Source organism: Rhineura floridana, chromosome 6 (genome assembly GCF_030035675.1).
Source record: "Rhineura floridana isolate rRhiFlo1 chromosome 6, rRhiFlo1.hap2, whole genome shotgun sequence".
Taxonomy (NCBI): Eukaryota; Metazoa; Chordata; class Lepidosauria; order Squamata; family Rhineuridae; genus Rhineura; species Rhineura floridana.
This window is the reverse complement of record NC_084485.1, coordinates 1,261,367-1,276,839: the sequence shown is the minus strand read 5'-3', so window position 1 is coordinate 1,276,839 and position 15,473 is coordinate 1,261,367. Positions and strand designations below refer to the sequence as shown.

The window sequence follows — 15,473 nt, the reverse complement described above, 5'->3', positions numbered from 1 at the left end:
TCTAAAAGAAACCCCAGCCAGTAATATGGCCACTGCATTTTGGACCAGTTGAAGTTTGCAAATTGCCTTCAAGGGGAGCCTGTGTCGAGTGCATTGCAATAATCCAATCTGGAAGTTACCAGAGCAGGGAGCACGGTGGCCAGGTTTATAGCCAGCCCTTCCTCCAAACAGGAGCCCAGTGCCAGAAGAGCAGGGGTGTGTGGGGGACCTTTACCTGTCCAAAGACTGGTGGACTACAACTCCCATCCTCCCCCTCCCTGACCACTGGCCATGCTGGCTGGTGCTGATGAGAGTGGGAGACCAGCGGCATCCGGAGGGCTGCAGGCTCCCCATCTGAGTAGAAGGGGAAGCAAAGGGCTTCACGGAAAGGGTGGGCAGGTAAGGGGGGGTCCTCAGAAAATGCTCAAGAGGCTGGAGCAACCCTCTGATGAAGAAGGGTTACATCTAAGGCTTTGTCGTTTAAAAGAAAGTGGAGGGGGGGCATGACAGAGAGTTAACCCCCCGCCCCCATAAGACTAGAACCCAGTGGGGCCATCCAGCGAAGCCAAACGTCGGAGGATTCAGGACAGGTGAAAGGCAGGACTGCCACATGCAGCGCATCGTTGAATAAATAAATAAATCCACCAGTGTGGCCTAGTGGTTAGAGTGTTGGACTATGACCTGGGAGACCAGGGTTTGAATCCCCACACAGCCATGAAGCTCACAGGGTGACCTTGGGCCAGTCACTGCCTCTCAGCCTCAGAGGGAGGCAATGGTGAACCCCCTCTGAATACCTCTTACCATGAACACCCTATTCACAGGGTTGCCATAAGTCGGGGTTGACCTGAAGGCAGCCCATTTCCATTTTTTCATTTCAAGGTATTGTCACTTTATAATACTCCACAGCTCTGACTGCCCCATCTCAAAACAATCTTTGTGCCAACATAGACAAGGGTTTGGACTCTAACATATGTGAACTTCAAGAAGTTTATGGCAGGAAAGTTAACTGTTGCTCTTTTCCCTGTTCCCACCCAGCATCATTGCTCAGGAGAGTCCTGTTTCCCAACCCTCCCTTTGGAGATGGGGGGGGGAGTCACAGGGGATTGCAGACGGTGTTGGGATGTGTTCCTTCCGTACATTAGTGCACCTCAGATGTTCAATGAGCAAGAGCCTGGAGCACCTTCTCTGCAACGGTAAAAGTGGATTTTTAGATCAGAAGAGGGAAATGTTTGGGAGGGTAGCTGTAGCCCAAGGGTGAGCTGCAAACCAGAACAGCCCCCCTCCTCTGAAACGCATTTCTCCACCACACAAACTCCTGTTAGGGGGCCTTAGCTAAGTCATGTTCTCTCAGCCTCCCTCCCCCCCCCTAATATGTGGATAATAATTCTGACCTACCTTCTAGGGTTGTTATAACTCTTACAACACAAGGATGACAATGTATGTGAAGTACTTCTTAGAGTATGCAAATGCAAAGAATTATTATTATGGGGGGTCAACCTTTCACTGCCAGCTGTTTTTCTCTTCAACATTCTCCTCTGCCCCCACTATGGCAACCCCCACCCCGCATATTTATTCACACAAGAAAAGATGACTATCCATGGGGTGGGGGTGGGGGCTCCTGCATGAGACTGGAGCTTCCCCACCTGCCTTTGGGGGTGGTTTCTTTTAAAGGAAGGGAATTCACCCATTGGCACATTGCACAGAGTTTGGGCCGCAGTGCCTGCTTTGTGGCAAGAGTCCCCACCTACCTATCCCCCACCCCCTTTCTGTTAATGGAGTTCAGGTTGCAAGGTCAGCAAAGACCTCGGCTTGCAAGGTGCTGGCCCTTGGCCTCAGGCTGTAAGTGGTCCTGGGCTGGCTGAGCCATAGTAGCCCCTTCTGCAGCCAAAGCGCTTTCTTTCATTAGGGAGGAGCAGAACAGAGTCCCAGCAGATGTTAAAAAGGTTGTATTTGTTGAGTGACAATCAAGGCTCTGCAAGACGCAAGGAGGCAGTGGGGTGCGTGGGGTGGTCTTAACCTGTTTATTGAGGCTCCCAAAGCCACAGCAGTAGCAGCCGCCTTCTGCTGGTGATGATGCCTGCCTGGGCCACACGTCATGGAGGGCAGAGGGGCTGCCAGGGCAGACGGGCACTGCCCTTGGGAGGGAGGGAGGGTGAAGAGTCAGTAAAGTAGGGAGGAAGTGCTGGCAGGGGGAGCAGCCCTGGGGCCCCTCAGACGGCCACGGTGGTTGGCGATGGACCTGGTGCCATCCGGAACTGCTCAATCACCTCTCTCAGGCCCTTGGAGAAATGGAGATCTGCACCGATGGTCAGGTAGCCCTGGGAGGGGAGAAGAGAGAGGCAAGGTGGGGAGGGGGGTCTGGGCCTCCCCAGCCACCTCTCCAGGCAGCCAAGATGCCCGCACCTCTGCCCCACCCCTGGGAGGAGGTGAAGGCCCGGCCCGGCCCCACCGTGCCCGAGAAGTGAGCCGCGGGAGGAGGCTCTGCCTACCTTGTGGTTGGTGACTACTTCCTTCATGAAGTCTATGCCCTCCGGGAGTGGGATCTGGACCCCCTTCTTGGTTCTCTCTGCGGGAAAAGGGGGAGGGCTGAACCTGTGCCTGGGCTGAGTGCTGGAACCAAGGGTGGGTTTCTGACGCTGCGCGGCAGGGGTGGCCCTTGAGGGGTTGTCGCACCCCGACTCCCAGCAGCCAGCCTGGCCAGTGCCGGGTCGGGGTGAAGATGGGAATTGCCATCCATCAACAGCTGGAGGTTCCCCACCCCGATGACAGAGCAGCGCCGTTCCTCCCCCCCCCCCATGCATCAGAGAGGAGAGAGGTTTGGGGTGAGGTTGCCTGGAGCTGCAGGACATTTCTCTGGTCGTCCCCCCCCCCGTGCCTGCTCCATGCCCATCTCTTACCATTAATAATGGGCATAATGGTCAACTGCAGCAGCGTCTTCAGGGGCCCTTGCAGCGGGATCAGCTGGAGGAGGAAGCGGGGAAAGGGGGTGAGCTGGGGCACCTGACCACAGGGCTGCCTTGTCCTCAGTCTCTGCTCTGGCCAGCAGCAGCTCTTGGGGATCCTGGGCAGAGACAGGTCTTTCCAGATTCTCATTGGTGGAGATGAGGGAAGCAGACCCGCTGCACCCGGGAACCTGCCTCAGCGTGCACGAGGCTCTTCCTCAGCGCTGCAGCCCTGCCTGACCTTTCCCAAGCCACGTGTGAGGCCCACCTCTAGAGGCAGCTCTCGCGGGGCCCACCCCAGCCGCCAGCACTTACGGCCAGAGATTCCAGCGCTGATTGGTTGGAGTAGATCCGGAATCTGGACAAGGCACAGACAGAGAGTGAGCAGCGAGCAGCAGCCACCCCCGCCCCGAGCGCTGGTTCTCCCCTCCCCCCTCCCGTGGCATCGTGGCTGGCAGTACCTCTTCAGGTCCATCTGCACCTGCAGGGCTTTCTTGCACAGCTCCACCTTGGCACTCAGCCGCGCTTCCTGAAAGGAGACCAAGGCCAGGTCAGTGCCAACCCGCCGGGGACGCTGACCTCCCGCCAGCCTTGGTCCTTCTCTGAAGGGAACAGCCTTCGCTTTTTCTCTTTCCAACCAAGACAGGACCACAGTTTGGCCTCCCAGAACGGCCACAGCATCAGAGATGAACCTAACAGTGGACCCATCCAGCTGCCCTGCCCCCAAAGTGGCAGGACAGCCTCTGTGATTCCAGATTATGGTCACATCCACACCGTACATTTAAAGCATGTGGGAACCGTAGTTTACCCCTCGCCTAGCTACAATTCCCCGGACACTTAAACTACAGTTCCCAGGATGGGGGTGGGGAGCCATTGCTCTGAATGTGTACGGTGTGGATATGACCCAGGTGCTGCGTGCGGGGGGGGGGTGTTGGAAGTGGGGGAAGAGCAACTCCTGTTTTGTTCTTCTGCTTATGTTCCAGAAGGGAGATAGAGTCAGGGTCCTCCAGATGGCTAGGCTTGACTACCTTTACCTGTGATGCTCTGACTGACTTCCTTCCATCGTTAGACTTATATGTCTTAAGGGAAGCTGATCTGCCCCTCCTCCTTCCACCCTTTCCCTCTTCTTCATCAGAGAGAGAGGAGACATCCCTTTGTCTCTGCTCCCTCCCTTCTGACCCATGAGGGCAAGACCCACATCTGGGCATTGCGCCTCCAACTTAGAACTAGGTGTGCCTTTCCTATCTACTATGTGTTTCTATCAATAAAGTAGCTTTTCTTATTTTACTAAGTCTTAAATCTCAGTGATCTCAATGCAGGGTTAAGGCCTGCCACTTAGGTCAACGCACACACTGCCGCACACACTGGCACACGCGCATCTCAGACCTCTGATGATCTCTGCTCATTTATACAAATTTACATAACAGTGGGGAGGGGGCTTGTGGTGGAAACAGCTCCAGCTGATTGAAGAGCCCAGAGGAGGAAAGGGGAACCCACCAGGATCCACCCACCTAGCTCATTTGAGCTAGGGCAAAGTGCAACCATGAGGGTCTTGGGAGGGAGGGTAAGCACTGGCCCCTGCATTGCTCACCATGGTCATGCTTGTAAGCTGGATCAGGGGTTGTTCCACAGGAGCCAAGAAGATGCTGAGGGTGGCTGTGACTGCAACGGACGTGCCCGTGGCCTTGATACTACAGCGTGGCGGTGATGACACTTGGAGCTTCAGCATCAGAGGAGCATCCAGTACTGAAGGGTTCTAGAGGTGGCCCAAGAGGGTTAGAGTAGAGCTGCATCAGCCAAGGAGGGCCAGAAAACAGGGCGGAGGCAGCCTGTGCTTTTGCAGACAGAGAACGAAAGCCACACATTTTCTTGGGGGTGAGGAAGAGGGCATGTGTGGAATAAAATGCAATGTCCTTGCGCACAAGACACCAAAGGGAAGGATATCAGAAAAGCCTTCAGAAGAAAGACTGACCAACTTCACGAACTTGCCTGACCTCTTCCCTTTTCTGCTTCCTCAGACCTCCATGCTGTTTGGTATTTTAAAAATATAAAATGAAATAGGAGGTACATAGGATATTTCCCAAATATCTGTTAAAGGGAACATCTCCCTTTTTACAAGGGAACATGCAAGTTTGCCTATTCCAACACACGCAAGGGGATGCTGTTTGTTGTCCTTTATTTTGATGGATGACATGGTTGCAAATGTTGTGGCCTGTGGAGGCCATTGACAGCTGTGACTGTTCCTTCAGCCCCGGGTGCACGGCTGGCCATTGACATCACCACCTCTGTTCCATGTGCCGGAGCTGACCCAGCATTCTCAAGGTCTGGGCTGCTCCTATCTGCAGCTGCAGCCCAGAAGAGTGTCGTCTAAAAACTATTTGAGGGCTCTCCTTCCCCTACACCCCAGCAAACTCTCATTTTTGTGCCACTGTTTCAGGTCTCTCCTTCATATTACCATTATCATTCCAACACGGAATGAGCCCTGTTTGACTCTAGCTAGTTCCTGGGGTGGAACTGAGAGAGAGTATCAAGTCACGTGCAGAGCTCCATCTGAGAAGGGGCAGCTTTCAGCATCTAACGTCTCCATAGAGATCAGACCACCGCTGGGGCTTTCCTGCCAGCCTGGGCCCAGCTTACCGTCATGACAATGCTCCCGAACAGCGTGGCTCTCAGCAGAATTTCCAGATCTTTTGGCACCTGGAATGAGAATGAAGCATCCAAATGGGGCAGGGCAGCCATTCTAGAGCTCCCTCGCCTCTGCCCCCTTGGTCTGCTTTTGGCCATCAGCCGCATTGGCTCCCTGGGAGCTGCCGGGACCTCCCAAAACTGGGGGGTTCACCCAACAAACCTTTTCACCAGCAATCTCCATGCTCAGCACGCCAGCCTGGTAGTAGGCAAACAGAGCAGAGTCAAAGAAGTATTCTGAGACAGCCAGGTACACCATGCGCTCTGTCTCCTGGATGAGGGGCTCTGGGGCCAGGTTGGGAAGCGTCTTGTTCTCATCCCCCAAAGGGAAGAATTTGCCCTGTGGGTGGAAGAACAGCCCAGTCAGAGGCATCTGCCCCAAGCCCACTTTATAGCCCAAACATGCACTTCAAAGTACTGCCTCCAACATGTTACCTCACTCCCCTAAACATTCAACCCCCTGCGTCCTCGGGCAAGCTGGGTTGTGCCCCCCCCAGTCTCATCCTAGTCAGATTGTACTGAACATTCTGCTCCTAGTCAAGGCAGAATCATTTAAAAGGCTAAATATTTCCAGAGTGAGGTTATGAGCAGCAAAAAAAAGTATTTTAATATTTACAAGCTGCTCCTGAAAAGAACTGGGCATGTTTAGCCTTGAATAGAGACGACTGAGGGGAGATATGACAGCACTCTTCAAGTACATGAAAGGTTGTCACACAGAGGAGGGCCGAGATCTGTTCTCGATCGTCCAAGAGTGCAGGTCCCGGAATAATGGGCTCAAGGTGCAGGAAGCCAGATTTCGACTGGACATCAGGAAAAACTTCCTAACTGTTAGAGCCATACGACAATGGAACCAATTACCTAGAGAAGCAGTGGGCTCTCCGACACAGGAAGCCTTCAAGAGGCAGCTGGACAGCCATCTGTCAGGAATGCTTTGATTTGGATTCCTGCATTGAGCAGGGGGTTGGACTTGATGGCCTTGTAGGCCCCTTCCAACTCGACTATTCTATGATTCTATGAATGCACCAGGGAAGCAGGAGACCTGACCTCCTCTCAGAGATATTGCACTGCCCCTCTATTCAGCACTGGTTAGGTCTCATCTTGATTACTGCGTCCAGTTCTGGTCTCTGAACTTCAAGAAGGATGCAGACAAACTGGAACAGTTTCAGAGGAGGGCAACAAAGATGATCAGGTGATTGGAAACAAAGCCCTATGAAAAAAGACTGAAAGAACTGGGCATGTTTAGCCTTGAGAAGAGAAGACTGTGGGGAGATATGATAGCACTCTTCAAGTATATGGAAGGTTGCCACACAGAGGAGGGCCAGGATCTCTTCTCGGTCCTCCCAGAGTGCAGGACACGGAATAATGGGCTCAAGTTGCAGGAAGCCAGATTTCGACTGGACATCAGGAAAAACTTCCTAACTGTTAGAGCCATACGACAATGGAGCCAATGACCTAGAGAGGTGGTGGGCTCTCCAACACTGGAGGCATTCAAGAGGCAGCTGGACAGCCATCTGTCGGGAATGCTTTGATTTGGATTCCTGTATTGAGCAGGGGGTTGGACTTGATGGCCTTAGAGGCCCCTTCCAACTCTACTATTCTATGATTCTATGGTTCTAGAAATCCAGCCAGAGCCCACGTTAGTCCTCAAGCTCATTTGGGCTTTGTCCACTACCAGCCCCGTTAAAATGAAGAATCCTGCTGTTGTCTTCTGGCAGAGGTTGGGCAGAACCTGTTCAGCAGCTTCACTACTCCTTCAGTTTCATTTTCCCTGATCTATGCTTGCCACCCCTAAGTTCCAGAGTTCACCAGTTCCAGCCCTTGTGGCCAGTACCTCAAAATCCAGGTCCATGGTGTCAGAAGTAACAACGGGATTGTTCAGGAGGGAGTAGTCTATCCCAATGTGCTCATCCACTGGGTTGCGCACTACAGGGCAGGAAGGAGAGAGCAGCTGGTGATGGCCACAGTGACCCCTTCCTCCCCCGCTCTGACCCTCAACTTGTGTGCAGCTAACAGGCGGCCACCGGAAGCATCACATGGGCCCTTCTGGCTTGCCTTCCTCTGTGAGCTAGCAGCTGTGAAAAATCACTAAGCCACCCCCCCCTGCATGCACACCTGCACAACTCACCTGGCACCGTGTCCAGCAGAGAGTTGAGCAACACAAGCCCGGCATGATTCAGCACTGGGCAGATCTGCGAGGAAAAAAGCAATGGGAAAGGCAGGGGGAGCCCCCTGGGGGTGGGAGGAACAACTGCCCCAAATGCAAAGCACTTAATGAGAAGTGTAGTGAGGGCAAAAGGAGTCATGCTCATGCCTGTTTGGAAATCATTTTTGGGGAGGGGAAGCCCTCCCTCCCCAATCCCAGGTGAGTGTGGGTGGGAAGGTGCTCTGCACATGCTTAAGGGCATTCAACTCTTTATTAGTATTTCACAAGTCCCAGGACCACATCCAGGGCTCAGGGCTCACCCTCCAGCTCTATTTGGGCCCTGAAACAGTAGCTGCAAGGCCAGGGAGAGGTCTGGCTATTCCCCCCCAAAAGACCTTCTGACCTGAACGCATTCCCCACTGTTAACGACCACATCCCACACACACACCCCAGTTCTACCAGCTGCCCTTCAGACTGTCCCCAGAAAACTCCCCAAGACTCTAAGGACAAGGGGGCTCCTCTGTAGAACTCATTTTCAGTGGAAAGCAGGGAAGGGAAGAGCACAGGGACCCCCAGCAGCCATGAGGCCCAGGATGGGGCCCTGTGGTCCTCCAGGTGCCACAGGACTCCAATTCCTGTCATCATCCCTGACCACTGCCATGCTGGCTGCTAGGAGCTGGAGTCAAAGAACAGCATCCCTGTGTGAGGCAGGGGCAAGACAGGCAAAGGAGACTCAGAGGGGGAAACATGGGACCTCCCCATGCTCACCTTTGTGCTATTGATCGGGGGCAGAGCTGCTGTGGGGTGGACTAGATGTCCTTTGCCTCCTTCAGCTCTAGAGACTCAGGGACTAGGGAGAGGGATGGAGGCAGGCTGCTGTTCTCCTGCCTGTCTCTGACTTGGTCCTTACCTGTTGGCTGAGAAGGTAGCGCACCCCTGTGGTGATCAAGGTGCCCAGGAATCTATATACCTTTCTGGAGAGAATGCAGACGTGTGTGCATGATGCAGACAGCAACCCTTTCCAAGAGAGAGACCCATAATGCCTCCCCCTCCTTTGCGCTTTGTCTCTTTCTTTCTCATATAAGGAGAGAGGCACCTTCCCTGCCGTTGCACCTTTCAACCCCAAAGCAGCCCTCGGCCCCCACAGCCTCTCTTGCAGCCATGCCACTGTGAGGCAAGTGCAGTGGGCACCTCCCTTCCCCAGGCCACCCTGGTTACTTGAGCCACTCCCCCTGGGAGACCACCTTAGAAGCAGGCCCACAGCCAGCTGGAGCAGCAGGGGGGAGGAGAGCCTGGGTGGGTGACCTGAGCAAGAGGCAACTGGAAGCTGCCTGATGCAAAGTCAAGCCCTTGCCTGGTCCACCTAGCTCAGGGTTGCCGGCACTGACTGGCAGCGGCTGTCCAGGGCTCCAGGCGGAGGATGCTCCCAGCCCCCCCTGGAGACACAGCTGTGGACTGAACCAGGACCTTCTGCGTGAAAGCGTGATAGTTCTGCCGCTGAGCGATGGGCCTTCCTCAAAGGGGCCATGTGTTCTCTGTTGGAAGTAGGGCAAGAGCAACTCCTGTTTTGTTCTTTTGTTTAAGCTCCAGAAGGGAGATAGGGCTCGGGTCCTCCAGATGGATAGGCTTTGTTTACCTTTACCTGTGATGCTCTGACTGACTTCCTTCTGTCGCTGGACTGTTACATCTCTTCCTTTCTTCTCCCACTGTCTGGGAGAGAGGAGACTCCCCTTGTCTCTGCTCTCTCCATGCCATGAGGCTAACTCCCGCACCTGGGCGTTACGCCCCCAACTTAGCTAGTTAGTTAGAACTAGGGATGCCTTTTCTATCCACGATGAATTTCTCTAAATAAGGTAGCTTTTCTTATTTTACTAAGTCTCCAGTCTCAGTGATACTGATGTGGGGTAAAAGCCTGCTTTCTTAGGTAAACGCATGCACACGCTGGCACACTCGCATTTCAACATCTGCTGTTACTCGCTGCTGCAGTTGTGCTGCTTTAAAACAAATTAAGCAACACAAACACACACAGCAACATTCTACCCAGCCAGAGAGCCCAGCGAGGAGGCGGCAGGGGTCAAGCAGTGCATGCCCCATGCCTCTGGAGTACCTGAGTGTGCCGCTGAATCCTGCCTGCATGCGGCTGATGGAGGCGTTGCAGCTGACGTTGGAGATCTTGAGGCGGCCGCTGTTGTCTTTCGAGAGCTCCAGCAGCGTGTGGATGTGCACGCCCTCAGCCGACGTGTTGATTGAGCCAATGTCATAGCTGTGGAGGCAGACGGACCTTTTGTAGGAGGCCAGCTGTCAGCTGGCTTCACCAAAGCAACCCACACGGCTCAGCCAGAGAGGCCATGTGGAAGTCAAGGCCCAAGCTGCACGTCGGAATCGAAAGAGGAGATGGGGCGAAACCCCTCCCAGGGGCCACATGCAGGGTGGCTGGGGCCAGGCCAGAGGCAAAAGTGGGCAATGCAGTACATGTGACTTTTACCCCTCTCTGTCCTCCATCCACCGGAGCAAGAGGCAGGATCAGAGTTCAAGGACACATTTCCAGCCAAGCAAGAACCCTCCAAGAGGGTGCAAGCAGGGGCAGAGAGGGGTGGGTCCTGCAGAGAGGGTGTGCAGCCTGAGGGTCAGAGTCCTGAGGGCCAGAGAGGCTTGGGGTTCCCCACCCCAATGCATGTCGCCCAGGAGGACCACAGGCAGGCTGCAGCCCCCCGCAGCTCCCGTTTGCCTGAGGCAGGAATCACTGTGCTCAGCAGGATCACCCTGTTGGCTGCGTCCTCCAAGACGCCCTGCTGTTGAACAAGCCACTTACAAGAACCAGTAGAGGAGCTGGCGCCGGAAGCGCAGGCTGATGGAGCCATTGTTGATGTTGAAGGCCAGGTGCTGCTGGGGCTGGAAGTGCAGGTCGGAGAGCGCCAACTGCAGGTGCGTCACCTTCACGCTGCAAGGGGAGGCACCACGGTTGCAGGGACCGCTGCTTGCCCGCTGCTGTTGCCGCTGCCTCCGGCCCATTCCCAGCCCTTCTCCTCGCTGAGAGCCAGAGCCCTGCCCACCCCCCGCTAGTCACTCCCCGGGCATTTCGACGTCGCTGCTCCCGGCCCTTCCTTGGAGACCGGCGTCCTTCTGCTCCCCCCTGGCCCTCAAGCGGGCTCTGCCTGCTCTGCCGCTCCAGAGCCCGGAGGAGCAACACAGGGCTTGTGCCTGGAGGAGAGTCTGCGAGGCCAGTCCGTTCTTGTAACCAAGAACTGCCCTCGCCTCCCTGGGGCTTGGGGGTTCTGGCTGGGCAAGTGCAGAGGCCTGCCGTGACTCTGAGCCTCTTCCCTGCCCAGGCACCCGGAGCCCCGGCCGCCTCCTGGACGAGGGGCGCCTCTCTCTCTTTCACGGCACAGGAGGCGGCGCTGCTGGACCCAAATCCCCTTTCTCCTCAGCGCATCCCGGGAGTGGCTGGATTTAGCGCTGTGGGTCCAGAGCCACCCTGAGCCGGCCAGGACAGTGCAAAGCAGAAACTGCTCAGGCTCACTGAAGCCTCGGACAGGCCTCCGGCAGAGCAGAGCATGTTCCGAGCTACCAAGACAATGCCCGGGGCGGGTGGCCAACCCGGCGACTCACTTGCTGATGTTGTAGTGGAAGCGCCCCTCCTTGCCGTGAAGGTCGGCGAGGGTGATGTTCTCCAGCTCCTGCCCCACAAAACGCAGCCCTTCCTGCTTCACTGCAAAACCCCCAGAGTGGCATCACCATCGGCTCCCCTGCTGGCCTCCCCCCCCCAAGACCAGGAGGGTGTTCAGTCCACGTCCACCCCCGTGGGTCAGCCAACCGGCCAAGCCAAGGGGAGGGGACCGGGGGTGCCCTTGGCAGACAGAAGAAGCCAGGCCCAGAGGCTGGAGCTGTCCTTGGCAGGGGGTGTGCCGCTGCTCCCCCTCCCCTCCTCTCCTCTGCAGTTCCTTACCCAGCTCCAAGCCCTTGGCAGTGATCCTGATCTTGCAGCCCGGCGTGGCCGAAGAGGCCACCATGACCACGCAGAGCAGCAGCAGGAGGAAGCAGGTCAGGTGGGCCATGGTGGAGCTTGCCCTGCAGGGGGGAACAGCAGAGCGAGCCGTTGGACCCCGGCGGGCTGCACCTCCCCTCCCCCAGGCAGGCAGCGAGTGGGCAAGCGGCTCCCCCTCTCCACAGGGCCAGTGATGGGTGGACAGCACCCATGGGTGTGTAGGAGGCAGAAGTGGCACAAGCCCTGCCCAGAGTCTTGTTGGAAGTGGGGCCAGAGCAACTCCTGTTTTGTTCTTTTGTTTGTGTTCCAGAAGGGAGATAGAGTTGGGGTCCTCCAGATGGCTAGGCTTGCCTACCTTTACCTGTGATGCTCTGACTGACTTCCTTCCGTCCAGACTGATATGCTCAGGGTAGCTGATCTGCCCCTCCTCCTTCCGCCCTTCACTCTTCTCTTCTTTTGTTCTGCTTCTCTTTCTCTAGCCTAGTCTCCTTTTTCAATCTCTTTGTAAATCACACACAGTATTTAGCCTTTTTAACTTTTAGGCACAACTTGCAATTCAACTTAGTTTACTGGGCCACCATAAACCTTTGCTATGTAAATTTGTATAGATATTAGCAGAGATCATCAATGGTCTGAGATGCGCGTGTGCCAGTGTGTGGGTTTACCTAAGTGGCAGGCCTTAACCCTGCTTTTAGATCACTGAGACTTAAGACTTAGTAAAATAAGAAAACCACTTTATGGATAGAAACACGTAGTAGATAGAAAAGGCATACCTAGTTCTACTAAGTTGGAGGCACAATGCCCAGATGTGGGTCTTGCCCTCATGGCTCAGGAGGGAGGGAGCAGAGACAAAGGTGTCTCCTCTCTCTCGGACAGTCGAGGAAGAGAAGAAAGGGTGGAAGGATGAGGGGCAGATAAGCTTCCCTTATCAAGTCTCAGGGTACTGATGCAAGTACACTTGCAAGTGCTTTGATGGGCATTTGACAATCCGGAGGGCCCAGCCCCCATGAACCACACCGCTGTGCCCCGCAGATCCAGGAGGAGAATGCAGAGCAATCCAAGACTCAGACCCCCTTTGTTGCTTTGGATGGAGTGGACTTTGTGACACCAGATTGCTGGTCTGTTGGCCCCCAACTTTGGATTCCACAGTAATGCTTCTCATGCCAGACTTATACTCCAGGCCCAGTTCAAGGTGCTTATGGGGACATTAGAATCCCTGCACGGCCTGGGGCTCAAATACCCGTGAAATCGCCTGCTCCCATATCACCCTGCCTGTGCATTGAGAGGAGCAGAGGAGACTCTCCTGAGGGCCCTTGCGTTAAATGGAGTGTGAAGGGAGGGGGCCTGTGAGGAAAGAGCCTTGTTGGTGGTGGCTCTGCTCCCGGAATGGCTGAGGTGCATCTCACCCCAGCCTATTAGACACCTGGCTGAAAAACACCACCTTTTAGAGGCTGACAGTTTAAGACATGTTTATGATGTGGGTAGCTTTGTTACAAGACCCTCCATGGCGCAGAGTGGTAAGCGGCGGTAACACAGCTGAAGCTTCACCGCCGGAGTTCGATTCCAACTGAAGGAGGAAGTCGAATCTCCAGTAAAGGGGGTCGAGGTCCACTCAGCCTTCCATCCATCCGTGGTCGGTAAAATGAGTACCCGTCGCAAGACGGCACCCTAAGAGTCGGAAACGACTCACACTATAAGTGCAGGGACACCTTTACCTTTACCTTTAGCGATGTTACTCATGCACCTTACGAGAACTGTCATGGTGCTCTTTATCGCCTGTTCTATGACCTTATTTTTGTAAACGGACCTGGGTCCAGTTTTGATGAAGGGTTGTATAGAAATCAGTCAATGAACAAATACACTTTGCTGCCAGAAACGCTCCTTGCTTGTGGCCTTCCCAGAGTGGCCCTCAGGTTGGCCAGCTCCCAAGGACCGGAGAGAGGAGGGCCTCTGGGCGGGGGGGGGGGGACTCTTCTGATGTTTCCTGAGGAAGCGGCGGCGGCGGCGGCTTTGATGGCTTCAAAGGCTAAATGATTTGAAGTTGCCAAGGAGGTCAGGGCCCCTCGCGGAGGAGCGGTCATCAAACGGTCACCGGCAACCCCATAGAGCTGGCCTCCCTCCCTCCCAGGCTCAGCTTGCTCCTCTCATCAGCCTCTCCCACGTTGGGAAGGGGAGGATCCCCTCAACTAATCACGAGAGCTCAGTGGAGCCTCCATGTTCAGAGGCAGTCACCCGCTGCGTATCAGATGTTGGAGCAAGCCCAAGGAGAGGCTGCTGCTCCTTCCCTGCGCAGCCTTCCCTGTGGCTCCTCCGGAGGCGTCTGGCCGCGAGGGCGGTGGGAAACCGGATGCTGGAAGAGAGGGAGGGAGCAAGGGAGGTCGCCGGGGTAACCCGCCAGCGGGGCTCTTCCCAGGCTCTTATGCTCCTGGCGGGGGGGGGGGGCTGGACCGACAACACACGCAGACGCTGCCCGAGGGAAGGGCGGGCGCAGGAGAAGCCGGGAGAGGGGAGGGCTGCCGCTGCCCCGTCCAGCAGCCTGGCACCGAGCCAGAGCCCCCCGGGGACACAGCCACGCGGGGAGGGGGGAGGGGGGAAACCTTCCGCCGCCCCCCCGCCAGGGCACCAATGCAGAATCGGGTCATTCCAGCGGAGATGCGCGGGGCCCGGTTGCCGGGGGGGGCTCTTCCCGCTTTTGGCGAGCCTTTCTCCCTCCGGAAGCGGCTCCCCTCCTCGCACGGTCAGAGGCAGGTACCCCCTCCTTCGTGAGCCCCCCAGTTCAATTGGGGGGCGAGGTCTGCCAGCTCGACGATCCCACGGAGCTTTCCTCCCCCCTCCCCCAGTCTCATTCCAGACATCGCGGAGCTGCCTGGCAGGTCTGGGCTAGTCGTGGCCCCTCCTGGCAAGCGGGGGGGGGAGACCTCACCAGGACAGGCGCCTCCCCAGCCCCGGCTTGGCCCTCCGCCCGCGCGGCACTGCCGGTCCGCCTCGCCCGGCACCAAACGCGTGTTGACCTGGACCGTGTGAAGCCGGCGTTGCGGGGACAAAGCGCTCCTTTCCCCCCTTCCTCCCCGATGGGCGAATCTCGTGGCTAAGTGGCGTACCAAGCCGTGCAGAGCCGCCGGCCGGCACGTCGGGGAGCTGGGCTCGCCCGCGGCTTCCCAGGAGGTCGCCTTCGCTCGGGCCGCCCGGCACCGCACCCGCCGCTGACCCCTTCCCCCGGAGAAGCCGCAGAGCCAGCAGGGCAGCTCGGGGGACAGCAGGGGCGATTCCGGGCTCCAGGTGGTTCGCGGCCGGTCGCCCTTCCCTCCTCTGCGCCCAAGGCGGCGGCGTTGGGGGGGCGAGTGACTTGTTGCTTCCCCGGGCTGCCCCCGCAGGGAGAGACCCCCCCTCCCCAGAGCGCCCTCGCCGTGCCGGCTGCACTCACGCGGCGTCGTGTCTGGGCCAGTCGCGCCTCCTCGCCTCGCCAGGCGCCCCTGCTCGCCGCCCCCTTTATACTCCACTCCCGGCTCTCCTCCGCCCGCCCCAGCAGAGGAGGGGACAGTCGGACGGGCCGGCCAGGAGAGGCGACTCTGGGCCGGCAGCCGCGGGTTCCTCGGTGGCCTCCGCAGCTGTTAATCCGGGGTTGCCACCCCGCCACCCACCCCAGCGCCTCCCTCTGGGGAGCCTCACTGCCGTCCTCCAGCCAAAGCCAGCTACCCGGGGAGCATGCCCGCGCCTGCACCTCCACCACCCCACCGCA

The 15,473-nt window shown here is 56.8% G+C and overlaps 1 protein-coding gene across 3 annotated transcripts; it reads right to left on the bottom strand.

Annotated features, from left to right (window-relative positions):
- Nucleotides 1–1,986: 1,986 nt before the first annotated feature.
- PLTP (phospholipid transfer protein) lies at nt 1,987–15,264 on the bottom strand. 3 transcript variants are annotated; one of them, XM_061630715.1, is made up of 16 exons: nt 15,159–15,264; nt 11,696–11,817; nt 11,359–11,458; nt 10,562–10,690; nt 9,857–10,012; nt 8,660–8,723; nt 7,732–7,795; nt 7,438–7,529; nt 5,770–5,946; nt 5,559–5,618; nt 4,513–4,677; nt 3,383–3,450; nt 3,237–3,279; nt 2,877–2,940; nt 2,469–2,545; nt 1,987–2,297 (listed from the first exon to the last, which is right to left on the bottom strand). In XM_061630715.1, the coding sequence occupies exons 2-16, from the start codon at nt 11,802–11,804 to the stop codon at nt 2,190–2,192; spliced, it is 1,476 nt and encodes a 491-aa protein (XP_061486699.1). In that variant the 5' UTR covers nt 11,805–11,817; nt 15,159–15,264; the 3' UTR covers nt 1,987–2,189. The 3 variants fall into 3 exon arrangements, with proteins under 3 accessions (XP_061486699.1, XP_061486700.1, XP_061486702.1); XM_061630716.1 differs by lacking the exon at nt 15,159–15,264 and adding an exon at nt 14,836–15,152; XM_061630718.1 differs by lacking the exon at nt 15,159–15,264 and adding an exon at nt 12,090–12,312.
- Between the last annotated feature and the right edge of the window lie 209 nt (nt 15,265–15,473).